Source organism: Bos taurus, chromosome 9, assembly GCF_002263795.3.
Source record: "Bos taurus isolate L1 Dominette 01449 registration number 42190680 breed Hereford chromosome 9, ARS-UCD2.0, whole genome shotgun sequence".
Lineage (NCBI taxonomy): Eukaryota > Metazoa > Chordata > Mammalia > Artiodactyla > Bovidae > Bos > Bos taurus.
The window spans coordinates 23,522,011-23,534,437 of NC_037336.1; the positions used below are offsets into that span (position 1 = coordinate 23,522,011).

Consider the following 12,427-nt stretch of genomic DNA (forward strand, 5'->3'; position numbering starts at 1 on the left):
ATGTTGTTTTCTAAAAAACAATAAAACTTCTTAGCTATCCAGCTTTCTTTCATAATCGATGGCAGCATTATCCTTCCAGCATTGAAAGCTAAAACCACCTCCAATCTAGTTCTCTCTCCGTTGTTACCCACTCACAGTTCATGTCTACATTCTGCCAATTACCAACCCCTGCTATTTCTAGGAAATGTTTTTCTGCTTTTCTACAGTCATGGACTTGGTCCAGTCTTACCCAGAAAACCAGCGTCTCAGACATTGTGCAGACTAGCCTTCTCTTCCTTCTGGCAACATAGGAAAAATTTTCCCCCTAAATTTTTATCATGTGTCTGACTTCCTATGTGAAAATTTCTTACTGCTCTTGTCCTCCCCAGGGTGAACTATCCCTCCTTGTCTTCTCCAGCCGCATAAGCCATCTTTAAATCACCTACATGGCTCTAAGGTCTCAATCATTCTGAACATCTTGAGCCCAAAAGTCACCAGCATTTCATTTTCTTTCCCAGGTCTCAGATTATAACGTTCTTCCATTAAGTCTAGTTGTAAGGGCTTATACTTAAGTACTGATTTTAAGGAAGGTTAATTAGTTTGTTAAGCAGCCTGTACAAATGAAGTCAGGCTTGGGAAGCAAGTCCTTTGGTTTTCCAGCCACTTGGTTCTGTGCTCGCAGCCTACCATCTTCATGCAGGATGCTCACAAATTAACACAGCTGACTGAAAGGATATCCTGGCAAATGCAAGAGGAATTAGCATAAATTTAGCATTGCACTGCTTAGAAAAACACTATGTTGTTTTTAAAAAAAAAAAAAACACACTAATATGCTATTGTTACATCAATGAAAAACAGAATGTTTTAAAAAATTTTGTGTTTTCTCTTATTATCTATTTTATTTTTTAAAGCACAACACTGCCTTGCAGTCCTATTCTGCCTGACCAGATATTTTATTTTTCTTAAAGTTCCTTTTAAAAAATAAAGCATTTAGCAAATATAATGTTTCTTTAAAAATGCTTTTAACGAATTACACTGAAATAACTAAAACATTATGTAGGTATCAATCTGAGTATTTTAAAATAACAGTCCCTATTTTTTAAATCTGTAATGAAAATATAAGACTAAAATGCACAGAAAATTTTAATGTTTAATATTTCATATTCCTGAAAATTTAAAAATTAGCCATTTAAAAATGCATTAATCCTATTTCTAAAGTCTATTTAATCCTGCTAGCCATGTTACATAAAACCTCATAGGGGCATATTTTACAGTCATATATGTGAAATAACTAATGCTCTTATTAATCAAAAGTTCTACCACTTGACCATTTTAAAGATACATTTATTTTAAATGGCCACACAACATGACCGGAGAGATTTTAGTTTGAATTTTAATTTAAAGTCCTACCTCTAGATGATTTCTTATAAATCCATAAAGAACATGAAAGAAACCAGGGAATATCACTGAAAAGTACTAACATAAAACATACGGTGAAACACATACATTTATGAACATAAAGGTTAGAGATTTTACAGCTACCAGTGGCCAGGAGACAGTTTACAGAATTAGAAAGATTAGTAAAAATAATTGTAATGAGATTTGCAGATATACTCATCTCCTCAGCCTCCAGCCAGATGACTAGAAAGGATATTGGTGAAATTAGAGAAGAGCTTCCATTCTTTGGCATTAAGTAATATGATTTGCTACAGTACTGACCTTTTAAACTTACATTGCAGGGAGAAAGAATGACATCATAAAAATATTTCCAAACATACAGATTCTTCTGCTTGATGGATGTCATCAAAGCAGTAATGATCAACACGAACAGCATAATGGCACAAAGAATATTTCCAAGAAATATCTTAGGCTTTAGAGGACCATGAGAGAAGCAAGATGGAGTTGACTGATTTCTTACAGGCAATTAAGCTCCTTCAAATGGACTGAAAACCAAAAATCTAAATAGCTAAAGGAACAGAAATGTTTACATACAAAATTGTTACCATCCTGCTCATATTTTTTTCTTGAATTTTCCTGTTAACATAAGCCTATGAGAAACCGTCCATACTCAAGACCAATCATGGGGGAAGAAGGAGGGGATGAAGAAGTTGATTTTATAAATGTAAACTAAAACTCTAATTTCTGGTCTCAAAAGTTATAGAGGCATAATGAAAAACTAACTTTCTCTGGCAAATAATTCTTTATAATAAATTATTTAAGAGTCTGAAAATCCCTTCTACTTTAATAAAAGCAGATTTTTTTCTGTAATAGCATGGCAGTGCAGCAAGGCAGCAGCAAATTGCCTCACATGAAACAGAGGCAACAATGCAGTGTCAAGCTGAGGACTCTTTGTCTTAGACACTGTTGGTGAGCTTCAGAGAATGCGGCACGTAGCAGTGTTACGTGATGGTGTGTAAGTGTATGTTCCCAGGGGAATTTATGAACTCTACTAGAACTTGCAGAAACTCTCTTGCCCCCACCATATTGTTTGCATCCTCTGACTTCTTTTTTTTTTGCATCCTCTGATTTCTTTACCATGTTCTTAAAATGCCCTGGGCAAGATGTTATGTTTAAATGAAGAAACAAAACTATGATGATTATAACACTATTCAATGTACACATCTAAAATGAGCACTTCTCCAGGTTTGGACATAAGCACCACTCAAGATGGGAAGATGTAAATAAAGTGGCTTCAGATGGTTCATTGCGTCCAGGCATGTTATACTGGCAGAGCCTAGGATATTTGACTCAGGCTTACAGCTGTAAATCAACTCTGTCAGAACTTACATTTACATGGAAAAAAATATTTTCAGACTATCATTTCAAAGTCTGATATAAACCTGTTTTCAATCAGCATTGCAAGTACTGACTCCAGTGATTTCTCAAAGTTCTGAAGCCAAAGACAATCCAAATCTTTGCTTGCAAAGAACAAGCCTAAGGTTGCAAAAATGGATGTCCTTAAACTCTTTTCAGAGACCTCTAGATCTGAACTTCTAGAGGACTTTTTGTCTTAAAACTTAAAAAATAACTTAGACCAGAATTTCTCCTCTCATATTCCCCAAATATTTTTTTTCCTTCTAGCTAGTTCAAATCTAAAAAGAAATTCCAAAAACCCAATCCTAAATATGGGAGGAAGAAGGATCTGAGACCACCCTTATAGATACTGCAGGGCTGGATCCCATATATGGGACAAGAGTCCTAGTAGTAACTTAAATCCTAACTTTGCAAAAATCAGAAAATAAAACAGGTCCAAAGCATTGCAACCTGTCTTCTAAAACCACTAAAACTAAATGAAGTTGACAAACTGAGCAAAGATATATATGAATAAACATTTAAAAAGTACTTAAAAAGTTGTGTCATACTGTTCTATCATGTACAATATTTTAAACATCTTCATACTATGGTAATTTTAGTAATCCTGGAAGGAAAATGAAAGAAGAAGGATGTGACTGACTAACCTCCAAAGAGATCGACGTCAGCAGTGACAGCAGTGACAGTTGTGGTAGTTGAAGCAGAGGCTGCAGCAGCTGAAGTTTCAGCAGATGTAGCAGGAGGAGTAGGTTCTGGTGCAAATGGATCTGAGATCTGCGCTTCGGAGGGAACAGAGGAAAGTGCAGCCAGAGAATCTACGTCGCACCAGACACAGAACAAATGGAAGAGAAGAAAAGGAAAGCACAAAAGATATACCAGGCTCCAAATGATCAAAGTGAGGACAATTATTAAGATATGGAAGTCTCTCAAAACAGAGGTTTACAGATAAAGCTTTACTCACCCTCTCCCAAAAGGTCTATTGATGTCCATGGGGGTGAGCATATGAAGAAATAAGAGATAAAGCTGAAACTTTCAACCACACCAATGTCCAAGCAGGGTGAGGCACTAACTGAAGACATTTTAGCTTTATGTACCTTTCTGGACCATTTGTAATTAAAAAATAAATGTTACCTATTATTATCATGGAACTTTAGAGCTGGAAGTGACGTTAGGGATCCTCTAGATCAAATTTCCAATTTCATAATGGGAAAACTGAGAGCAAGGGAGGTCGTGAGACTTACCTTAAGTTAGGTCTAAATGGTTTTGATGAACTCAATTGATTTCTTATCAGAGTTACCATTTCATTTGCTTTGGTTGATTTCATTATACTATAATTGTCAATTCTGAAGAAACCATAGTTAATTGAACTTTGTTGATCCTCTTTATTTGATGTGTCACTTCAGTGTAGAATACCAGAGCATGAACAGAAGCTTTAAAATGGCTATAGTTTGACTGTGCAACATATTAACTTGAATGAAAGTTTAAGGGTTAGAGAAAAGAAACTCAAACCTATTTTCTTCTTCATAAGTTTCACATTACCAGATGTTTTTCAGTTTAATATATGACTTTTACAATTATAAACATTATGTGACAACATTGAAAATTATTTTCAAGATGAATGTGAGAGATTCTGTAGTATCAAAACTTTTCAGCCCTTCTGAGGTCAGCATTCCATTGAGAGGTTCATACTTTCTTAGTGATCAACAGTGGGATTACAGATGGCATCCTAAATAATAAGCCTAAGAGGGATTGTTTTTAACTATACTATGACTTTAAGTTAAACATTTAGAGTGTCCAATGCATTCCTCTAGTATCAGTCACGTGATACATCTCAGGCATCACATTTGAATTCATGAATGTTACTGGAAATTTATTTTAAACATGAAACTTTATCAAAACTCATTTGGAAGCTATTTTTTTCAGAGCTTTAAAAACGATATGAGAACTCAGTAAACCAAAAGTTCCAGAAGACATTTAAAAGGCTGAGAAACATAAATTTGACATTAATAATAATTACTTTAGACATAAAGATACACAGACTGAAAGTGAGGGGATGGAAAAATGTATTCTATGTAAATAGAAATGATAAGCCAGGGTAGCAATGCTTCTGTGATACAAAACACACTTGAAAATAAACTCTGTTATAAGAGACAAAGAAAAATATTACATACTAATCAAGGGATTGATTAATGAAGAAAATATGACAATTGTAAACATATATGTATCCAACATGTATGTGTATGTGTGTGTGTGCTCAGTCATTCAGTCATGTCCAACTCTTTGCGAGCCCATGGATTATAGCCCTCTAGGCTTTCTTGTCCATGGCATTTTTCAGGTAAGAATATTGGAGTAGGTTGCCATTTCCTACTCCAGAGCATCTTCCTGATGCAGGGATCAAATCCAAGTCTCCTGAGTCTCCTACATTGGCAGGCAGATTCTTTACCAATGCACCACCTGGGCAGCCCCATGCAACCCATGTAGGAGCACCTAAATAAAGTAAATCTAAACAGACATAAGAGGAGTAACTGACAGTAACACAAAAGGCATAGGGGACTTACATCAATGGATAGATGATCAAAACAGAAAATCAATATAGAGACACTGGCCTTAAACTCGGAGAAGGCAATGGCACCCCACTCCAGTACTCTTGCCTGGAAAATCCCATGGATGCATGAGCCTGTTAGGCTGCAGTCCATGGGGTCGCTAAGAGTCGGACACGACTGAGCGACTTCACTTTCACTTTTCACTTTCATGCACTGGAGAAGGAAATGGCAACCCACTCCAGTGTTCTTGCCTGGAGAATCCCAGGGACGGGGAAGCCTGGTGGGCTGCCATCTATGGGGTCGCACAGAGTTGGACACAACTGAAGCGACTTAGCAGCAGCAGCAGCAGGCCTTAAACTACATTATTAGATCAGATAGACTTTATACGTATTTTTTTATTTTATATAAATTTAAATGTTTATGCACACACATATATAAACATTACATCCAAAAGTAGTAGAAAACACATTCTTTTCAAGAGCACATGGAACAATCTCTAGGATAGATCATATGCTAGGCAACAAAAGAAGTCTCAGTAAATTTAAGAAGACTAAAATCATATCAACGACCTTTTCCAAACACAATGTTGAGACTAGAAATCAACTACATGAAAAAACTTCAAAAAACACAAATCCATGGAGGCTGAACAACACATTACTAAATAAAGGATCACTGAAGAAATAAAAAAGGAAATAAAAAATACCCAGAGATAAGTGAAAATTAAATACAGTGACTCAAAATCTATGGCAAGCAGAAAAAACAATTCTAAGAGGAAGCTTTATAGCAACACAAGCCTATCTCAGGAAATGAGAAAAATCTAAAATACAACATAACCTTACACATAAAAGAACTATAAAAAGGAGATCAAACAAAAGTTAGAATAAGGAAAGAAATCATAAAGATCAGAGCAGAAATAAATGAAATAGAGATTCAAAAACAATACAAAAGATCAATGAAACTGAGAGCTGTCTCTTTGAAAAAATAAATAAACCTTTAGCCAGATTCATCACGGAAAAAAAAGAGAGGCTCCAAATCAATAAAATCAGAAATGAAAAAGGAGAAGTTATAACCAACACCACAAAGGACCATAAGAGATTCCTACACACAATTAAACAGCAAAAAATGAACAATCTAGAATAAATGGATAATTTCCCAATACTGAATCAAGAAAAAATAAAAAATACAAAACAGATCAGTTACCAGTAGTGAAACTGAATCAGTAATTAGAAAAACTCCCAACAAACAGAAGTCCAGGACCAGATATATGGGTTCACAGGTGAATTCTACCAAATATTTATCGAAGAGTTAACACCTATCCTTCTGAAACTATTTCAAAAACCTGCAGAAGAAGGGACACTTCCCAACTCATTCTACAAGGCCAGCATCACCCTGATCCAAAATCAGACAAAGATACCACAAAAAAGAAAACTGCAGGCCAATATCACTGATGAATGCAGATGCAAAAATCCTCAAGAAGATATTAGCAAACAAAATCCAGCAATACATTAGTGATCATGACCAGGTGGGATTTACCCCAGGAATAGTTACAAATAGTTACAATTTGAAGAATAAAAATCATATGATCATCTCAATGGATGTGAAAAAAACTTGTGACAGATTTCAACATTATTTATGATAAAAACTCTCAACAAAAGGGACATAGACGGAATATACCTTAATGTAATATAGGCTACATATGACAAACCCACAGCTAACACAATACTCAACAGTGAAAATCTGAAAGTTTTCCTCTAAGATCAGGAATAGGAAAAGATTACCATTCTTGCCACGTTTCTTCAGTTTAATATTGGAACTCCTAGCCACAACAATCATACAAAAACAATCAGGAAAGAAATGAAAGGAATCCAAATTGGAAAGGAAGTACTAAAACTGTCACTCTTTGCAGAAGACATGATACCGTACACAGAAAATCCTAAAGATGCCACCAAAATAAAACTACTAAACTACTAAAATCGTATCCGTTCAGTCAAGTTGCAGGATACAGAATTAATATACAGAAATCTGTTGAGTTTCTATACACTAAGAGTGAACTACCAAAGAGTGAATCCACACTCATATGGCAATTAATTTACAACAAAGGAGGTAACAGTAAAGGGTGAAAAAGACGGCCTCTTCAAAACTGGTGTTAGGAAAACTGAACTGCTACATGTAGAAGAATCAAACTAGACTTTCCCACATTATGTATAATAATAAATTCCAAATGGATTAAAGACTTAAATGTAAGACCTGAAACCATAAAACTTCTTGAAGAAAATACAGGCAGTATACTCTTTGATATTGGCCTTAATAATATTTTGGGGAGTATGTTTCCTCAGACAAGGGAAACAAAAACAAATGGGACTATGTCAAACCAGAAAGCTTTTGCACAGTAAAGGAAATTATCAACAAAATGAAAAGGCTACCTACTGAACAGGAGAAGACATTGGAAAATGAGAAATCCAATTAGGGGTTAATAACCAAAATACATGAATAACTCATACAGTTCAACCACAAAAAAAGCAAACACCTTGATTATAAAAGAGAGGACTTGAGTAGACATTTTTTTTCAAAGAAGACATACAGACAGCTATCAGACACATGAAAAGATGCTCCACATCACTAATTGTCAGGGAAATTAAAATCAAAACCACAATGAGATATTGCCTCACACCTGCAAGACTGTCTATTATCAAAAAGACAACAAATAACAAGTGTTGGTGAGAATGTGATGAAAAGGGAATCCTCATGCACTGTTAGGGAAGGTAAACTGGTGCAGCCACTACGGAGAACAGTATAGAGATTCTTCAAAAAATTAAAAACAGGTTACCATGTGACCCAGCAATTCCACTCCTCCAGGTTATTTATCCAAAGAAAATGAAAACACTAATTAGAAAAGATGCATGCATCCCTGTGTTCATTGCAGCAGAGCTAAGATATGGAAGGAACGTAACTGCCAATCACTAGATGAATAGATAAAGATGTGTGTGTGTGTGTGTGTGTGTGTGTGTGTGTGTGTCTAGCTATCTGCCTATAATGGAATATTAGTCATAAGAAAGAGTGAATTTTTGTCATCGGTGACAATGTGAATAGTCCTAGGGGTTTGTTATGTAAGTGAAAAAAGTCAGAGAAAGACCTATTCTATTTAGTAGAATCTAAAAAACAAGCCAAATGAACAAACGTAACAAAATAGAAACAGAGCACAGATATGGAGAATAAACAGGTGGTTGCCAGAGAGGAAGGGTTCTAGGGTAGGAGAGAAATAGGTGAGAGGGATTGAGAGGAACAAACTTTCAGTTGCAAAATAAATGAGTCATGGGGATGAAATGTATTGTGCGGAATATAGTTATTAACACATAAAATCTTTGTATGGGGATGGATTATAACAAGACTTAAGGTGCTGACTTCTTTGAAATGTATAGAAATACTGAATCACTATATTGTATAATGGGAACTAACAGTGTTTTAGGTCAAATATGCTTCAAAACAAATGAACACAGAGAAACAGAGATCAGATTTGTGGTTACCAGAGGCAGGGGAAGAGTGAAGGGGAGTTTGATGAACGCAGTCAAAATATACCAACTTCCAATTATAAGATAAATAAGTACTATGGATATAATATACAACAAGATAAACATAATCAGTGCCACTGTATGTTACATATGAAAGTTGTGAAGACAGTATATGCTAATACTTCTCATTACAAGCAAAAAAACCTTTATTCTACTTCTTTAATTATGTATCTATATGAAAAGATGGATGTTCACTAAATTTATTGTGGTAATCATTTCTTGATGTATGCAAGTCAAATCATTACACAATACACCTTAAAGTGATGTATATCAATTATACCTGAAAACTGGAAGAAAAACATAATCACATTCATTTAACTATGCAATTTGCAAACCCAATAAATGTCAGGTAAAGCACTCTACAGGTCCACTAAGATAATCAAGGCTCTTCCTAAACAAATCTTACATATTTCATAGCAACATTAGAATATTATACCACATGGAGTTCTTGACTTTAGAAATAGTTTTTAAATTTCAGAATGCACATCTAATAAAGAGCTGGAAAAAAGGACCTATGCTGACTTGAGTCTAGGGTATTTTTTGCTGTTAGGTGTCCAGGTCCCAAATCCTGAGAAGGAGAACATCTTTCAAATAATTGCTCAAACCAAATGGACCTGGCCCAATGCAATTGTTACTCTACAGTCACACATCCTAAAAATGTAAATTAGAAACCAACATGGTTCATCAGAAGGCAAAGGGACTTGGTTTCTCTCTTTTCCTGGCATTGGTGGGGCTTTCCCTACCCCTGCCCTTATCAATGGCTATCTTAAGCTGTGATGTGATTTAGCAGAAGAGCTAAGAACCATGCGATTTAAGTTTTCAGACCTCCCACTGCCTATGACAGGGGATGGTAATTTATTTCATACATTTGGTAACTGAGAAAGGAGAAGACTGTTTATGTATACTAGAAGGAACAAAAATGAAAGGATTTAAAACAAAAAGTATGAAAAATTAAAACATTAATTCCTTGCTCCTAACCAATGTTTTGTTAGGATAGAGGGCGACAAAAATGATATAAAAAGATGGAAAGTAAAATTTCCTAGGAAAATGTACAGTGATTAAGCTTGTTGGTGGATAACTGATGCTGAAAACCTTTTTCTACTCTTGGAAACCACAGGTTTTACTCTCCAAAATCTTAATTTTCCACATGAAGCATAATTTATCTTAGGTATTTCTTGGTTTGTGCAAAATTTTCTCTACTATAAAAGCAAGTTCCTATTATAGGACGATGGGAACAGTTATCAAATATTCTCAAAACTGCTACTTTTTATAGAGGATTAAACTATTAAAAAAAAAAAACCCACTACAGCATAAGCGTTCCAATTCATTTGCAAGCAGTACTTAATCAGAGCAATTTTTTTGTATTGCAGAAATTGCTAGAAAACATTCCCTGTAACCAAGGAAACAGAACTACAACTAAATTAACAAGGAGATCTATATGGTGCAGTGAGATGGAGTCACATTTTAGATTAAGTGTGTTAATATATTTAAGTGCTCACCCATATCCAGAACGTATCAAATGCTTGATAATGAAAGTTAATAATAGCAATGACTTAGATGGTAGCTAGCCTTATTGTGCTGATCATTTCAGAATGTATAGAAATGCTGAATGTAGTATACTTGAAACTAATATAATTGGTGTATGCCAATTACACTTCAATAAAAAAGAGCAACAGCTAACATTTAAGTTGACATAGGACTATGAATTTCAAAGTTTCTATAAATCTTTCACAGACAGAAAGTATGTGTGTGTGTATTCATGAATGTGCATGAAAACAACCTACAGACGTGCCCCACCCAGATTAACTAACAAGCAAAAGGTAATATGGGTCACAAATACTGCTTATAGTATGCTGCTGCTGCTACTAAGTCACTTCAGTCGTGTCCAACTCTATGCGACCCCATAGACGGCAGCCCACCAGGCTCCCCCGTCCCTGCGATTCTCCAGGCAAGAACACTGGAGTGGGTTGCCATTTCCTTCTCCAATGCATGAAAGTGAAAAGTGAAAGTGAAGTCGCTCAGCCGTGTCCGACTCTCAACGACCCCATGGACTGCAGCCTACCAGGCTCCTCCGTCCATGGGATTTTCCAAGCAAGAGTACTGGAGTGGGGTGCTATCACCTTCTCCAGCTGATAGTATAGCTATTAATAATATTCACATGGAAACAAAGTCATGTGGTCACATAATATTGATGAGCCTTCAAGAGTGTGTTAATAAATTTCTATTAAGTCTATTAATTCTAAGAAAACCCTAGGAGTAATTCTGTATTTCTCAAAAAGTAGAAATTTTACTTCAAGCATTTACAATAAGAAATTAGCCATTTCCCACTTCTAGGATGCACAGAAATACAACACACACACTCAGTTGTTTGTACAGAGGGATGCATTTATTATGAAGAAAAAAACACTCTCCCTATTATGAGGAGAAAGATAGGGATTTTAAAAACGCTCTGTATTCTTTCAGTCAAAGACGATCATTATTGGCCAGCAGAATGCCACATGTAATATGCACTATTTAAATTAAATTTATAAAATATGACTGTGCTAAATTTGGTTCACACCAACAAAAGTACTATCCTTTACAATATGTCCCATAAATTGGCAATATTTATCAGTACTCAGAACCCTTAACGAGAAATTTGTAAACACTTCGTGTGGACACATCATTAGAAAATGAAATTCTCTTACTATCATTATGGCCAGATAAGAACATACAGATTTCTCAAGAGGCAGGTCAGGTGGTCTAGTATTCCCATTTCTTTAAGAATTTTCCAGACTTTGTTGTGGTCCACACAGTCAAAGGCTTTGGCATAGTCAATAAAGCAGAACAAAACATATTTGTTATAATTTAGAATCCTCTTCAAATATCACTGTGTATCTATGGAAGAAATGCAAATTCAAGGTAACTATGGGGCCTTTCAGGTAAGCTCAGTGGTAATGAATCTGCCTACTAAGCAGGAGATGCAGGTTCAATCCCTGGGTTGGGAAGATCCCCTGGAGAAGGAAATGGCAACCCACGTCAGTATTCTTGCCTGGGAAATCCCATGGACAGAGGAGCCTAGTGGGCCACAGTGCACAGGATCACAGAAGAGTTGGACACAACTTGGCAACTAAACAGTAGCAGCAAAGGTGACTATTATCTCTCAATTTCATATTATACTAGTTTACTTGAATTTATTAAGACTTAGGAATTTTACTATTTGCTTAAGAACTAGAGAATTTATTTATTAGTATTTTCCTCCCCAGCTGACTTTTCTATTGCTATGAAAATAGCTATAGATATTTTGTTGAGACAAAAGACTAATGCTGTCTAACCATCAGGTCCCAAGCCAACACTATGATATACTATAATGTGCTTTGTATTAATTATGAAAAACTGTTTCTGCTGAGCCAGCAAGTTGGAAAAGGTTTTCCTTATTCCTCAAGGATGAAAAAAGCCCACAGCTTGGCCAACAGAAACAGGCTGAATTTCAGACCTCTTGCCCTGCCTTTGAGAAAGACAGACTGCAGATCCACACTGCACAGC

The 12,427-nt window shown here is 35.6% G+C and overlaps 1 protein-coding gene across 18 annotated transcripts in view; it reads right to left on the reverse strand.

The window, feature by feature from the left end:
• The window catches only part of SNAP91 (synaptosome associated protein 91), a 169,504-nt gene that overhangs the window by 47,572 nt on the left and 109,505 nt on the right, over nucleotides 1-12,427 (reverse strand). For 13 of the 18 annotated variants that reach the window (XM_059889679.1, XM_059889673.1, NM_001105378.1 and 10 more), the window contains 2 exon segments: nucleotides 3,752-3,766; nucleotides 3,438-3,605 (listed from right to left, as the gene is read on the reverse strand). The exons of 2 other annotated variants lie outside the window; for them this stretch is intronic. In XM_059889679.1, coding sequence (XP_059745662.1) covers nucleotides 3,438-3,605; nucleotides 3,752-3,766 — 183 coding nt within the window. 18 annotated transcript variants of the gene reach the window in all.